This window comes from Oreochromis niloticus, linkage group LG5, assembly GCF_001858045.2.
Source record: "Oreochromis niloticus isolate F11D_XX linkage group LG5, O_niloticus_UMD_NMBU, whole genome shotgun sequence".
Taxonomy (NCBI): Eukaryota; Metazoa; Chordata; class Actinopteri; order Cichliformes; family Cichlidae; genus Oreochromis; species Oreochromis niloticus.
Genome location: NC_031970.2, coordinates 3,688,397 through 3,704,973, shown reverse-complemented (window position 1 = coordinate 3,704,973; position 16,577 = coordinate 3,688,397). Strand labels below are relative to the sequence as shown.

General features: G+C 41.6%; 2 protein-coding genes across 11 annotated transcripts in view; one reads left to right on the top strand and one right to left on the bottom strand.

Annotated features, from left to right (window-relative positions):
- Window positions 1–16,577, bottom strand: part of LOC100707136 (dedicator of cytokinesis protein 3) — a 297,568-nt gene that overhangs the window by 60,880 nt on the left and 220,111 nt on the right. For all 7 annotated transcript variants that reach the window (XM_019356781.2, XM_019356779.2, XM_019356780.2 and 4 more), the window contains 4 exons: window positions 15,849–15,974; window positions 12,442–12,566; window positions 748–910; window positions 129–235 (listed from right to left, as the gene is read on the bottom strand). In XM_019356781.2, coding sequence (XP_019212326.1) covers window positions 129–235; window positions 748–910; window positions 12,442–12,566; window positions 15,849–15,974 — 521 coding nt within the window. The remainder of the gene's footprint in view (window positions 1–128; window positions 236–747; window positions 911–12,441; window positions 12,567–15,848; window positions 15,975–16,577) is intronic.
- LOC102081134 (putative selection and upkeep of intraepithelial T-cells protein 1 homolog) lies at window positions 1,672–7,719 on the top strand. 4 transcript variants are annotated; one of them, XM_025907060.1, is made up of 9 exons: window positions 1,672–2,089; window positions 3,296–3,628; window positions 4,493–4,531; window positions 5,694–5,972; window positions 6,121–6,247; window positions 6,553–6,663; window positions 6,778–6,882; window positions 7,274–7,444; window positions 7,606–7,719. In XM_025907060.1, exons 1-6 carry the CDS (start codon window positions 2,041–2,043, stop codon window positions 6,581–6,583), a joined length of 858 nt encoding a protein of 285 aa, XP_025762845.1. In that variant the 5' UTR covers window positions 1,672–2,040; the 3' UTR covers window positions 6,584–6,663; window positions 6,778–6,882; window positions 7,274–7,444; window positions 7,606–7,719. The 4 variants fall into 4 exon arrangements, with proteins under 4 accessions (XP_025762845.1, XP_025762844.1, XP_025762846.1 ...); XM_025907059.1 differs by lacking the exon at window positions 6,553–6,663; XM_025907062.1 differs by lacking the exons at window positions 1,672–2,089; window positions 6,553–6,663 and adding an exon at window positions 2,119–3,109.

Below are 16,577 nucleotides of genomic sequence, written 5' to 3'. Positions count from 1 at the left end.
GAACACTCTGCAGTTTTGGTAAGCAACAGTAAAGGTGTTGTGGATATCATGTACAAAGTGTACACAACATTTAAAGTGTACTTTATAGTTATACTGCCAGGAAACAGAAACGCTCTAGTGTAGCTGACCTTGTAGACATACAGCTCGTGGCTCTCATCAGAGAGAGTAGTTCCATCCTCTCTCATTAGAGGAGTAAAGGCAAAACCAAACAGCTTTTTCTCTCCTTTGTCCTTTGCTGCAGAGAAAATGACAAAGAAGGAACACGTGAGAGGAGAAACGCACCGAGTGTACGCTCAAAAAGCACCGAGGTTAAATGTCTCTCAGATTATTAGAGATGTATTCAGAAAACCAGTTTATTACTTTATTACTTCACTATTGTAGACAAAGTGATTTAATCTGCATATAAGTAGGTCAAAGAGTAACTTGGTTATGCTTTTAATGTTATATATAGATACATTTTCTAGATATTACTCCAAAAATGTCGCCACCTGCTTGAAGCAGCACCTAATCAGTCTGGAAGGATTAGAGTGAGCAGCCAGCTGCTGCATGTGCATGCCAAGAAATACAGATGTGCAATCATCTGTCATCTTATTACACTGCACCTGTCACGGTTCTGGGTTTTATTTTTACAATAAGCCTCCTTCGCACCTCCACGAGTGCCTGTGCTTGGATCCTCATTTATTTTCTCCACACGGATCATCCCACTAGCCATGACAGCACCAGTATTAACACAAGTAAGGCACTCACTGGAGCAGTGTCTGAACTCGAAGCGCAGGTGGGACCCTCTGAAACGGTCAATGGGAATCGGCAGTTTGATCACCTCGCTCCATCGCGGGCTGTTGTTATGGTAGAGCACAAAGGAGCGGTGCTCTGGCACGTTGGGCTCACCTGATCCCAGACTGATGCAGTCCTACGGAGCATGTGCAGAAACAGACAAACAACGAGATCAGTGACACTGCAGTTACAGAAATATGTACCAAGAGAAGAAGAAGAGTTACCCAGCGAGAAAAAAGAAGAAGCATCAGATACCTTAATCCACTCAAATACTGAAAGTATGTGTGGATAAAACTCACACAGAAGCCTTTACTAAGCACATACACTGTTTGGTTGTGCTGTGAGTCATTCAGCATTTATTTTGTACATGTTGAAAAGAGCCGTGTCTTCTCTCACCTCTAACTGTGGTGACATACTCTGAAAATTTGAAAAAGGCCAGTTGTGGACAGCAACTAACTTAAAATGTTTATTGTCACTGTGGGGTTTTTTTTTTCAGATTTGATTAATATATTATACATTTATATTGTCTGTTTTTATCATTTTATGTCTTACGTTTTTACTTTTTCCCACGTATATCTACAAAATAAATTAATAATTAAGTACTACTGACAAGTACAAAAGTCCTCGTACTAAGCAATAGAGGATGGCACAATTTAATCTGTCCACCCAATTGTTACCGCGCCAGATTCGCGGCTCCGAACCGTGGTAAGGAAACCTCTGGCAGTGACTTGAAGGTTTCGTGGCTGGCTCGTAGCCGGCAACTAGCTTACTGTACAGGTCTACTCCGCTAGTGAAAAGATCGAAGGAGGCGTAGGAAAACTGCTTCACCGAACTTTATTCCTTCTCCAAGGCATGAACACCGTGTACAGTGAGCTGAAAACAATTTACTCACAGTGAACATCGCCGACCCAACTCAGGCGGGCCGAGGGCGTTATTATATTCCTTTTTCCTTATTTCCTTTCCCGTCTCTTCTGTCGCTAACCGTTACTTTTTCCTTCTCCTCTCTCTCTTCACTCACACACACACAGGCCCGTCCCGCTACACACATCCTGAATACATTTCCCATCAGGCTTCACCCTTAAAGGGCCATGCCGGTAACACAATGAAGCGTTTTGACTCTTTTTTTCAAATACCACTTTTGTGAAAGACACACACAAACAGGAAGACTGCTTACGCCCAAATTTATAGACACATCCTGTCTTCCATGCAAAGCCCAGCACTGCTCAGCACAGAGGGACTTCCACGACTTTCTCTGAATCGGCAACAATGAAACACCTCGCTGCATTTATCCTGATCGTCACCACATCGCTGACCGGTAACACTGTGTAAAATGTATATTACTAAAAACGTTGTATGGTCTTTTATGTACAGTAGCAAAGTGTCGAGTCATGCCGTGCAGCAGGTGGGTTACTGGATATTTGAGAAGATGGTGTCTGTTATGCATGCGCTGTGTGAGGTCTGATAAAACAGACTGCTTATTATATACGTGTACGCCCCCCGACTCAAAACTTTATTCATTAAAGGCGAGATTTTAAAACAAATCGCAAATCCCACCGGCTCGGTGCATGGCGACCGTGAGGCAGCTATGCGGGGACAGTTAGAGGCATTCAGGAGCCGCTGCAGAATAATAAATAATGCGGTGAATAATTCGACGTTAAAAATGTTTTTCTTAAAACATGAAATGTGTGTGCGACGTTTTTGAACAAAATAAATAAATAAATGCACGCGACCTGGAGACGCAACGCAATAAAAAACCACGCAGGTGACTACGCTGATCCGTGCTCATAATTAATGTGGTTATTGTGTCCAACATTAACGCGTTCCGTAAACCTTTTTGCTGCCGTTGTTATTCATCCCAAACACTTGTATGACCGCACGTGGTGTGAGGATCGTCAGCAGGGCTGGACTGGCGTTGTACCAAAAAGCGATCGCCTGCCAAAAACTGATTTCCAATGTTTCCGCGTTTTTTTTAGGCGTAAATGTTCGTAAATGGATTTCGGTGAACTTCGGTCTTACAAAAGACATTTTTAATGTTAACGACATTTTTTAATTGCACAAATAAAGGATATATAAAAGTCACTGCCAAAAACTGTTTTCGGCTTCTACCTTTTTACAGGAATGTTGTTTGTGGCTCAGGATGACTTAATATCATTCATGAGGGACACATTTGACATATGTTTCACGTATTATAGACTAACAAGTTATTTATAGCAGTTTAAATACGAGCAATCAGTTTTTGGCAGACAATCGTGGGCTGATGGGCAAAGGCGAAATTAACGCGGTAAGAAACCTGATGGATGGACGTCATTAGAAAGTGACAGATTGAAGGATTCAGGTAAAATGAATGGCTGTCTTTCCTAATAGCTAAAGTGTAGCTTTTAATTATAAGCAGGGCAACTAAGAACCTAAAACAGCTGTATCACCGTGATTAAAGAAAAGCCATTTCAATACCAATAATCAAACAAAAATGTGTGTTTGTATATATTTATTTTTTAAACACAATGCTCTACGTGTTTTTCAGTGCCCACACTCACTAAAGTGATCGTGGAAGAAGGGAGCGCTGCCGTTTTGCCCTGTGCTCTCAGCAGCAAACAGGACATCACTAATGTCCTGTTTGACTGGAAGAAGGGTCGTCAGGAGGTGTTTATGTATGATGCTGGTGACCATTACAATAATGGACGACCAGGCCAAGATAAGCAGTTCAAAGCTCGGGTCTCTCACCTGGAAGAAGAACTGAAACACGGTAACGCCTCCATAAGGATCAACAACACCAGGGTGTCTGACAGTGGGAACTACACGTGTTATTTTCCACGGCTCAACCCCCCGAGAACGTTCAGCGTGCAGCTCGTTGTCAGTGAGTGTTTTTAAATAAACCAAACTTATGTTGATTTGAATTTCAGACTGTGGCTGATTTTCTTTTAAAAAAAAAAACTGAAACTAAAGACATCCAGTGATTAATGCTCATTGTAAGATTAATACATTCAATTTTAAAATATTTGTGTAAAAGGTTATATGTATGCATGCTTTGAGTCACACCTTTTCCCGTGCTTGCTCATGCTTCCCCCAGCAGCTGTGCAAGAAGTCGCCCATTTTCCTGAAAGACTTCTAACTCTGAGCTCACTGCTTACTGTCTTTCTTCAGTACACACTGTAAGTCCCTACAGTTAACATGTTCACAGTTTGTAGTGTTAGATTTGTGTGATTTCCCTTTTCTTTCACTAACCTGACCGTCTTACTAAACTGTGGCAGGCACCTTTGTGTGGGCTAAATCACCTGCTAGCTGATTTCCTAGCTTGCCTAATTTTCTCTCTGCATAGCAACTAATTTTAAATTGTAGTTTACAGGCCTTCTACTAACAGCTCCTTATTTGCATGCTGAAATAATAATACATTAATGTCTTCTTGTAGAAGTGAAAGGATGCTAATAATAGAGAATGGCTGTGCAGTCAGCTCATGTATAAAAGACCTGCTTTTGGTTTTTACTCTCGTATGACTGCATGCTCACAGAAATCTGATTCATAATAAAAATGCTAAAACAGAGCAGATGACCAGCTGTGAATTCATGTGAGCAATACAACTGTACAGTAAGCCTAAAGGGAGAGAGCCCACAGACTGAGTACAAGAACTTACTCTCAAGTCTTAAATGAATGAAAACTGTTCAGTCTGAAAGGTTTCAGCAACCATGATATGCTGTAATCCATCTGCATGTTTGCCTTTAAGGTCCCTCCTACATGGACAGATTAGCTGAAAACATTCTTGGTGAGTCCTGATTTTGATCATGTCACTGACATCTAAATCTGCAATGTGTGTGAATGACTTCATCTCTGCAGGACCGAGTATCACATTTTTATGTCTGATTGTCTAAACTGGAGGCACCAAATCTAACACCACGCTCCCACACTGCTAACTGACACCGCTACTGCAGGAGCCGCCTGTGTGGAGACATTTATATGGTGACTTGAACAGAAAATTACATTTGAAACCTATTTTCACTGAATATTTTAATAATTGTACCCAGTCCTGCTAACTAAAGGTATTTACTTCCATGCTTTCAAACAATCATTCCTCACTTATTTAGCGTCACTTTTTCTCATAGTTTGGTTGAACTGAAATGTATTCTACATTACCTCTGTGTCGTCTTTATGAAGTTGGTAATCCATCAGCACACACTGCAAATTTAAATGTCTTTGAGATGATAAGAAGCAGAGACTTGTTATTTTGTATATTGGATGTACTTTCCAAACATCATCCACAATCACGTCACATCTGCAGGCTGCTTTTTCACCGACCTCCAGTTCTGCTTTCCCTCTGTGGGCTGTTACAAACTTTTCTCTGCTTCCTGGTTTTGCATTTAAACGTTGCACATGATTAGTTCTGTCCCTGCACGCTCTAACACTAACACACTATAATACTTGTTAACTGACTCAAACAGAACATCAGAGCTGTGTATGTGCAGCTCTGCACACAGGAGGAAATAGAAGAGTGAGGGAGAAAGTCTGTGTCGAGTTTATTTTTCCCATGTCCGGTCTGAAACTTCTTAATTAGCTAACTTGAAAGTAGGTCTTAACTCTATTTTTACCTTCTGAGCTACTCTGCTGTGTGAAAATGGTTAAAGGAACAATGGGTTACTAACATACATCAGCAAAGTTAATCACTGAAGAGAGTAAAAAAGAGAAATCTGTGGTGCATCTGTTTGATGAGCGGTCAGCATGGAGCTGCTGGAGATTTAATACACTGGGACAAAACCTGAACACTGGGTTTCTGTTGACCACTGAAGTTTCGGCTTAATTTTCATCACATTTTAGGTTCATTCTTTTGGTGTGCTGTGGTTTTATTTTTGTAAGCTATTTAAGTGATGCTGTAGACAAAATGTCATATTATCACATTTCTACAAACATTTCACACGGTGCTCTATTTACAGGCGCGTCTATGACACCATATACTGCCATACTTAATGCCACAGAGGACGGGGTGACGCTGAGATGTGAGGTTCCAGGTGTTTTTCCCAAACCAAAGTTAGAGTGGCAGGACAGCGATGGAAACGTTCTCCCTGCCGAGGAGCCACGGGTCTCTGAAAAGCGAGGACGCTACTACGTCTCCCTGAGATCCACCGTTAGCAGGACAACAACTAACCTGTTTGTCTGCGTAGCCAGGCAGGAGGACATCCACCACCAGACTAAAGCAGAGATCTATGTGCCCGGTGAGATTTCTCTTCTTTGTTGGGTTTAAATTGGTGTTTTATTATTAGTTTTTTTATATTTAAATAAAAGTATTTTTGGATACAGTATGAAGTTTATAACCTGCAGATGGACTCTTTTTTTAGATTTGCTGTTGTTCATGTGTTTCAGAGAAAATGTTTGAGGAATGCAGAGTGTCAGATCAGATCAGTGGTCAGCTGGAGTGTTGTGCTTGGAATTCTAATTGGAGCTGTGGGAACGTTACTCATGATCTGCACCATCAGAACATGTCAGAGACGTACGTTTAAAAAGAAATGATGTTAGTAACTATGCAAAAATACTGATTTCATATTATTGTTTTTGCATTTTCTCTGTGTGTCGTGTAACACTCTGGACTCTTGTACTATGAATAGATGCAACACCACACTGTTAGAGATGCAGACTTTTGAACTGATGGTCTCTCCCCTCTTTAATCCTGAGGATGCAGTGTCCATGTTTTCCAACAATAATTTTACATTTGGATTTGTCTGACCTCGGAACAGTTTTCCAGAGCTGTGGTTTAGATCATGATTACACGTGTGGCTTATTCTTTGCATGATGGAGCTTTAACCTGCGTTTGTGCACCGCTCTGTGAGCTGTGTTCAGACAGTGATGTCTGGCAGTGATCCTGGGTCCATGCACTGATGTCCATGACAGAAGCACGCCACGCTAACAGTAAATATATTTACTGTGTGTGTGTGTGTGTGTGTGCGCGCAGTCTGTAAAAGTACAGAACCATAAACGTTCTCTTTTTTTTAGTTTATTTGTTTGTTTTTTATTTTTTCACAGACAGGAGAGTGGATATTCCCAGAATCTGTCTCTGCTTGTTAGATGGAAACCTAAACCACATTGACACCCAAAACTATTCAGTTTCGGGTGTAAACAGTCATTCAGGTAAGCGATAAACACATTTACTGAGAGAGAATGAAAGCAAATTCAGCTCTCAGGTATCATTTAAGTTTGTCAGTCTTCCTCATACTTCCTGTCTGTACTGTGACTGATAAAGGGTAAATGCTAAACAAGACTAAAATCTAAACTAGTTATTTAAGTTTTGAGTAATTATCTGATTTGTTCATAAAGGAAAACAACAGACTGTAATTAGTTTCCATCTGTCCTGTCTTGTCATCATGAAATGTGGTACAACAATAGAGTTAGACTGACTGGTGGTTATGCTATTAAGGTTATACACAGCTAAACTTTAACCTACATACTGTAAATTAAAAATAATGTGACAATATGATGAGTCTGTAAAAGGACAGAAACATAAAGTTGTGTGTTTTTACAGACTCAGATCGCTGTGGACCGTACACCACAGTTCCGAGTCCCAGTATCTGTAGCAAGTGTGGAGAAACCGTGGAGCAGAGTGGCCCCAACAGCCATGATGCACCAACACCTGGGCCTGTGCACACAACATATTTGAGTGGTACTCAAAGGTCAACTGAAAGGGGTCATTCAGGTAAGCGATGCATTCAGTTACAAGTCAAGGAGTGAAAACGAATTCGAATGGGAACCTTTAAGAAAGGTGTGATAGGCTGGCTTGTTTTTGGTGGAAAAGTTGGAAGTTAAATGGTAACATTTATGAAAAACACTGAAGCATGAACTTGTTTATTTCTACAGACTCATTCCAACATGAACCTCAAACTGCAGAGTCTGTAAATTTGAGCCAGTGTGGAGAAACATCGGACCAAAGTGCCACCAACGGCCGTGCTGTGCATGAGACGGCTGCAAACACAAACATCACTCAGAAGTCAGCTGGTTAGTGATGCGATTACTCTGATCAACTGGATTCAAATTTAATATGATTTTTTTTTTAAATTGTGCCAGAACAGCAGTTTTCTCTGTTTTTGATTCAGGCTGTTCAGACTATTGATCATCTGCTAATGAGCTTTTCAATAATCTCACCTCAGTTAGCAGTTTAGTTTAAAAACCGATAAGATTTCAGAGATGTGTGATTAGGATATCTCATCATGTCTGTGAAGGTTCTCAGTCATCCAGGTCATCGTAGTCAAAGGAGTTTGCAAAGAAAAGCGTCTGGACTTCTTTGAGTTGCTTGAAGACGTTTCACCTCTCATCCGAGAAGCTTCTTCAGTTCTAAGGTCAAATGGCCGAGAGTCCCAGATTTAAACCCAGTGGGAGTATCCCCCCAAGGAGGGACAAAGGACCCCCTGGTGATCCTCTAATCACATGAGCCAAGGTGTGAAAGCGGGTGTGGGACCTAATCAGCCAGGGTTTCGGGTGAGCCCATTGTGAAACCTGGCCCCACCTTGTCATGTGAATTCCTGAGGTCAGATGGCCCAGGATGTGAGTGGGCGTTAAGGCGTCTGGGGAGGGATCTCAAAACTGGATTATAGATGGCAGACAGTTGGTGTCGTAAACCACCGCCTCTGTTCAAAGATGGTCGCTCACAGTGGACATAGATGGCCTCTTTCACTCCTCTTTCAAACCATCTGTCCTCTCTGTCCAAAATGTGAACATTGGCATCCTCGAAAGAGTGACCTTTATCCTTAAGATGCAGATGGACTGCTGAGTCTTGTCCTGTGGAGGTGGCTCTTCTATGTTGTGCCATGCGCTTGTGAAGTGGCTGTTTGGTCTCTCTGATGTAGAGGTCTGGGCATTCCTCGCTGCACTGTACAGCATACACCACGTTGTTAAGTTTGTGTTTAGGAGTTTTGTCTTTCGGGTGAACCAGTTTGTGTCTGAGTGTGTTGCTGGGTCTGAAGTACACTGGGATGTCATGTTTGGAGAAAACTCTCCTGAGTTTCTCTGATACACCGGCTACATAGGGGATGACAATGTTGTTGCGTCTGTCTTTCTTATCCTCCCTCGCTGGTGTCTGATCTTCTTTTCTGTGCCTCTTTGCTGACTTTATGAACGCCCAGTTAGGATAACCGCATGTTTTGAGTGCTTCCTTTACGTGTGTGTGTTCCTTCTTTTTTCCCTCAGGCTTAGAGGGAACATGTTCTGCCCAGTGGTGTAGGGTCCTAATTACTCCAAGTTTGTGTTCCAGAGGGTGATGGGAGTCAAAGAGGAGGTACTGGTCTGTGTGTGTGGGCTTCCAGTAAACTTCAATGTTGAGGTTGCCATTCTCTTCGATGTGCACCGCGCAGTCCAGGAAAGGCAGACAGTTGTCCTTTGTGTCTTCCCTGGTGAACTTGATGTTTTTATCCACGGCGTTAATGTGCGCAGTGAAGGATTCCACTTCTTGTGTCTTGATTTTGACCCAGGTGTCATCTACATATCTGTACCAGTGGCTGGGTACTCCTCCTTTGAAAGAGCCAAGAGCCTTCCTTTCCACTTCCTCCATGTAAAGGTTGGCTACAATAGGTGACACAGGGGAGCCCATGGCACAGCCATGTTTTTGTCTGTAGAAGCCTTCGTTGTATTTGAAATATGTGGTGGTAAGGCAGAGGTCTAACAGTGTGCAAATCTGATCGGGTGTGAAGTTGGTCCTGTCTTCCAAGGAGCTGTCTTCTTGTAGTCGTTTTCTGACAGTCTCCACTGCCTCCGTGGTGGGTATGCAAGTGAAGAGAGAGACTACATCAAAGGACACCATGGTTTCATCTGGATCCAGGGTAAGTTTCTGGACCTTGTCGGTGAAGTCGGTGGAGTTCTTGATGTGGTGTGGGGTGTTCCCCACGAGAGGTGCAAGGATGGTAGCAAGGTGTTTCGCAATGTTATAAGTGGCTGAGTTTATGCTACTGACTATGGGTCTGAGTGGGACCCCTTCCTTGTGGATTTTAGGAAGTCCATAAATGCAGGGTATGGCATCCCCTGGATAAAGGCGGTGATATGTGAGGCGGTCAATGGTTTTGTCCTTTTCAAGGTCTTGAAGGCAAGCTATAACTTTCTTTTTGTAGCTGCTTGTGGGGTCTCGCTTTAAAGCTTCGTAGGTGTTGTTGTCACTGAGGAGAGTAGTGATCTTTGTGTGGTAATCCGTTGTGTTTAGGACCACGGTGCACCTTCCCTTATCCGCTGGTAATATAATGATGTTGTGGTCTTTGCTCAGGGAAGCGACGGCCTTCTTTTCTCATCATCAGCACAGAGAAATGCATTTACTGTCACTGAGAGTGGATACAACACTCCACTTGTTCCTTTGTTGGCTCAGCTATTTCTGACACAACTCTTCTGTAGTGATCAGGTCAGTCAGATTAATCGTAACATGTAAGAAACATGTCGCAGGCTATGAAGATTATATATCTTATTCAAATAGACGGGCTTTTCAGCCTGCCTGCATACTTTAAAAAAGGCTTTATTTTTACTCTGTCCGATCATATCAGTGCACTGAGCTCAATCAGTGACAATGAAGTTCACAGATGTATTTTTCATAAGTGTGGAAATATCTTTCAGCAGTACTTAGCTTAAGTCACTTTGACAATGAAGAACATCTAATGTTGGTTCTCTTTCATTTCTGCAGGGAAACTAAAACAGCTGACAACTCAAGAAAAGTCAGGAGCAGAATGTGCCGAGGACGTAGGATACAACGGAGAGATAAAGTTAGACGTAGAGCCGGACAACAGGGACTGATGAATATGTGAACCACTGTCTTACATTCAGTCTGTGCAAAAGTGATGAGCCAGCACTTATTTCTCTATATATTTTGCTTAAGATGTAAAATTAGTTCAGGAATTATTTGAAACGTGTGCAAACATAAATTACATTTTTTGGGAATCACCAGCAAAAATACTATGTTATGTTATCCAGCACTGTTGCCTCACAGTAAGAAGGTTCCTGGGTTTGAATCCACCACTTGGCCTTTCCCTTGTCTACGCGGGTTCTTTCCTCCCACAGGTCAAAGGCCATGCAGTCAGCAGGGGTTAGGTTAATTGGTGATTCTAAATTGAACATTTGTGTGAATGGTTGTCTATGTCTGTGTTAGTCATGTGACAGACTGGCAACCTGTCCGGAGTGTGCCCCGCCTCTCGTCCTATGGCAGCTCGGGTAGGCTCCAGCCCACCCTCGACCTTCTATTGGATAAACAGGAGAGCATGTTTTTGCAACAAGCAAAAACGTTAGCATAATAAACAAAAAAATCTTCTGAACAGAAAATGATTGAAAAAGTAGCCAATGTCCAATAATCTGAATCTTTGAAAGACTTTCAGAAAGCCTGCAGAACTGAACACTGCTACATTATTAGAAAATCTCACTCCTAAGAAGGAAACTAGAGAAATGTGCTGTGGCTCAAGACTTTTCCACAGTATTGTATTAACCACATATTAGTTTGTCTTCATTGGCTCCCTGTTAAATTTAACATCAAATTTTATATTGTTCTCCTCACATACAAACTCTTAAATAATCAGGCTCCATCATGTTTTAGAAACCTGTACCACATGACCCCATTAGAGCACTTCACTCTCACACTGCAGGCCTACTTGTTGTTCCTAGAGTATTTAAAAGTAGAATGGGAGGCAGAGCCTTCAGTTTTCAGGCCCCTCTTCTATGGAACCAGCTTCCAGTTTGGATTCAGGAGACAAACTCTCGACTTTTAAAATAATTCCAAGACATTTACCAACGTTACATTTGAATGTTACTGTGCATTTACATGTATGTGAAACCAACACTCCGTACTGAATCCTGAATGCAGCTGAAACACTGCTGGGAGCGACTGAGAGGAACCAGACCCAATCAGAAACACTCAGAGAACACTGTTTATACTCTCTGTTGTCATAGTGATATTTATATATGTGTTTTTTCCTAAAAAAGAAAGGGCAAATGGATTGTCACGAGTACTTTTAATACAACAAACTGATCAATAAAAAATGTCAAAATGTGACTTTATATATTTTGGTTCCCAGTAAGAAGCTTCTGCAGTTTTCAGAAAACATGTAAAACATTTTTTACATAATTGAAATTGTTAATAAATGTTTTACTGCTTTAAAGTGTTTTAGTTTCTTTATATGAGGTACTTTGTTAAACCTACAGGGGGCAGCAGGTACCCAAGAAATCATAAGACCGGCACAGAAACTAAAACCATGTACTGAAGTGTGCACGGTCAACAACGTGGATTTCACACACATAAAAGAGCTGATAGTGGATTATGCTGCTCATTTATAGTGACTGATTTGTTCTAACTTACAACATTTTCACAGCTTTACTTTACTCTTACAGTCCACTCATAAAAACAGGTCATTTCATCTCCAAAAACATGGAAGTGGTTCACCTGCTGCAGCTGTTACTTCGTGTGTTTTAATTAGTTACTAATTCTAATCTAAACTTGAACTAAACCATCAAAACACCAGAAACATGTTTACTGTGAGCTACAAATTCTCTGCTGCCTTTAAAGAAACTTACTGCTATAAACCAGCCTAAAGTTTAACATTAGGCACAACTTCAAACTGATGAAAGACTTGTTTTTTTTTGTTAGAAGAAGATGCATACAGATGCTGAACATCTGTTTATATTACTCGTCACTAAATGGACAAAAGAAGGCTTTTTACAGCAGGAACATTTTCCTACCTTGAGGATTTCTCCGTCGGCGTACAGCACATATATGGTCACCTCGATGTTCTTCTGAACGCTTTTCCCTCCCCTCTCAAAATCTCCTCGCTCCAGTGTCAGGTACAGGTCGTTACGGATGTCACCTGGACCAGCAGAGACATGTTAATACAGACCAAAATGTGTCAACACCAGCGCACATGGTTGTTTTATTTGTAAAGATGAAATAAAGGTGCAAACGTCCGTAATCTCGAAGCAGGCGCGGTGTGTCGCACACATTTCAAGCTGACACACACAGACTAATGACCTGTGTGGACGTGTGTGGATTCATTTATCACTCCCCGCTCGTCCTCATAGAGGAGGTGTCACCTTTAATGTATAAAGATGGAGTTAAACACTCCCTCCATCACTGCCTGAGGGGAGCAGTGGTTCATGTGTGTGAAAGAGGTGTGAAAGACACTGGTGCCTGTGGGATGTGCAGCCCTGCTGGTTTCTTCCTGTTTGCTGTAGAGGGAAGCTTAATGTAAGTGTTCATTTGTTTACCTGTTAAGCTCATCATCATTAAGAGTATTCACCAATGAGAGCAACACAGCAGGATTATGAAGCTGCTCGACTCGTGTCCTTTATTTCTAAAGGTGAAAGTTAAATACAAAGCAAATGATTGGCTTGCAGGGCTGCTAAAAAAGGAGGACCTGATGTAGTACAGATCAATCTATGATAATGATGATGTATTCAAAGCACTTCTTGTAATTATGTAAAGATTAACTCCTGACAGCTGGTATGACGGAGTAAAAGCTTTGAATAATTTCTGTAGCAGGCTGTAAGAATGTTTATTTCCTGCTGTAAAGTTAACATGAAGTCTGAGGGACTGACTTGCTTTTAGAGGAACTGCAATTTTTGGCCCTCAGCTTCATTTTTCAGCCCTGTCTATTGAAGGGCAACAGACATTTCTGCAGCTCTAAAACATGGCAGCTCGCATCATAACTATCTCACCAGACAAACAGCACCACAGACCAGAGGAGAAATTATATTTGGGGCTGAAATTCTGCCTCTAAGAAAGCCTCTCTTGTCAAGGACATACATGTGGGATGTTGAATATTTTCTGTGGTCACATATTTTACACACATATTTTATAGGCTGCATAAACGAACTAACAGGAGACTGTAGAGATCATAGCACTTTAGCTTTAGCAGCATCAGTGTTTGATATTTCTGCTAAATCTAAAAAGTAAGCATGAATGTGGGACAGGTAAGGTTTCTTTAACTGAATGAAGCTGCAAGCAGTGGATACAAAAAGTAAACAGTGAGATGCTTTTTGTATGTAAATCCAGCTGATGCTTGGATGTGTTATCAGGCTGTATTAATGCAGCATTCACACACAAACACACACTTGTCCATCTTTGTGCTTTCTTTATCAGGCCGCAGCCAGTTGGAAAAACGAGGCATAAAACCTAAAATCCAGATATGGAAATAAAAGTTTTCTCAAACATAAAAATGTAAAATCTTTGTGTCAGCTGCAAATTTATGAGAGAACACTCAGAAAAATAAGTTTTTTACTTAAGGAACTATAATATTTTACTTTTCAAAGTGAAGTTAGAAACAAATTCACATATTTAAACTCCATAGTGCACCAAGAAAACCTCCAACATGGTCTAAAGAAGAGTCTATGAGTCTCTCACAGTGAGACATCACGATATATTATACATGCATGTACATATTTTTTATTTTTATTTTCTTTTTTTTTTGCTTTCTCTAAGATTTACCAAACATTTGCCATTTTTATTTTCCTTTTGCCAGTTTTCTGCCCCCTGGTTCTTACTTCCTGCAGAAGCTGCTGTACTGTGTGTACATCTGCTCATACAGAGCACCACAGGTTTCTAAAGGTCTGATTAACACTCGACATTTCCATGTTCTGTTCAACAACACGATCACTACCTTATCGTGGTGGAGGGTTTGGTTTTTTATGTTTTCAGGGGTGGGGGTGGGGGGATTTACCTCTGGCAGGGTCTCTCATGGCAAATCATTTGAATCACTCTTTGTCTGGTTCCTCACCAGGACCAGACAGTTTGAGCTCCAGTCTCCTGCAGAGGGGCTGGACTTCAGGAAATTGTGGCGCTAACTTTGCTTGATTTCAGTCCTTATAAATGATGTCACTCCTCTGGGGCCTCACAATGATTTCACTGGTACAGATAAGAGCTAAGACTAATAAATAAATGAGCGTGCATGCCTAACATGTCTCTGACAGCAGGCAGTGCACTTGTTGAGAAGATTGAAATATCTTTTACACACTGACACAGCTGACAGAAACAGCTGGGAAGCTGTTAAACAAGACACATTAAAAAATCAAAGTGACTTAAGCCAAGTACTGCTGAAAGATATTTCCACACTTATGAAAAATACATCTGTGGACTTAAATATCTACAAGCCTGTAACTCAGTTTATTGATTTATTAAATAATAACACATTTACAGCTTTGAAGGTCTTCACAGAAAACATTTTAACATATTACAGGAGGAGAAGCTCCACTGTAATTAAAATGAAGTCAGTGGAGAGATGCAAACTGACAGATTCAGTCTTTCTGTCTCCCTGTGATGGATTTATAGCTCTCAGAAAAGGAAGCAGGAATATCAGAAAGTGGGTCCAATTCTGGGAAACTCTGTTTACTTCAACCAATGTTTTGGAGACGTTCCTGCTGGAAAAACCAGATTCACTCCTTTGTTCCTCCCATGTAGGAATCTAAATTAAGCAGCAGCCCGGCAGGAGGGAGCACAGATCAGTTTCTGTGGTTCTGTCCATCTGTCCAGCCTTGAAGTCACTTGTTTATTTTCAGGGATCCTGGACATACAAGGTCTTAAATAATCAGGCCCCATCTTATCTTAATGACCTTGTAGTACCATATCACCCTATTAGAGCACTTCACTCTCGCACTGCAGGCTTACTTGTTGTTCCTAGAGTATTTAAAAGTAGAATGGGAGGGAGAGCCTTCAGTTTTCAGGCCCCTCTTCTGTGGAACCAGCTTCCAGTTTGGATTCGGGAGACAGACACTATCTCTACTTTCAAGATTAGGCTTCAAACTTTCCTTTTTGCTAAAGCATATAGTTAGGGCTGTACTAGGTGACCCTGAATCCTCCCTTAGTTATGCTGCAATAGACCTAGGCTGCCGGGGATTCCCATGATGCATTGAGTGCATCTTCAAAAGCAGAAGGTAGAGATATACAAAAACCCGCCCAGACATTCAGCACTTTTTCTATTCCTGTCAGACCCATTTACGTCATTTAAACCTGAATTGTTGTTTTTATTTATTTTACGTGTTATTCATGGCGTCCATCTCTGCTGGGTGGTTACGTAAACTAAGAATAGAAGTGTTGAGGAGGACAGCCCACTGCACTGTGATGGGTAGGCCTACATGAAGCTGGATACGTGACTCACCGGGCATGATGACATCTGGGAATCCCAGTTTGCGTGTGATGGCCACCCCCCTGCTGAAAATGAGCGGGTTTTCTCTGCGGACCTGCTCCATGTCGCCCCGCAGCAGCTGCAGGGAGATGATCAGCCCTGCAGGATGTGAAGGGGAAGAAATGGGAACGAGTGGGTTGACAGAAAAAGAAGATGGGTAGAGAGATGGATAAAAAGCAAAGGAAGAAGACAGAAAAAAGTGCCCTATTTAAAAAGCACAGCCTTTAGGCCACACATAAAATTCAGATAAACTTAAAGTCTAAACAGAGTTTTGAAGCTGCAGAGTTCGTTTGATCTCCCCAGAATCAGAACAAACATTTCAATGCATGCTAAACGTTGCCAAACTGCTTTTCCAGCAGACTCTCAGCCTGTTAAACGAGTCTGGGTTCATCTCTTCACCTGAAAACAAAAGTATCCTGCTGGATTATGTTTTAAAAGACACATATCTGTGCAGGGCCACGGGAGTTCACAGACTTTAACACTGGGGCAGAGGAGGATCAGAGTCCCCGACAGTGACACAATATGATTTTCCCGCTGATGTCAGTGTGATGACTTGCATGTGTCAGTCAGATGCTCTAATCTAAATAAGTTGCTCCTGGGAACTCTGTGAGTTTGTTTAGTGTTCCTGAAATGCCGGCTGACTCATCAGCGATGAAATAAAACGAGTCACAAGTGCTGCAGGACTAAAATCTGCTCCTCCCC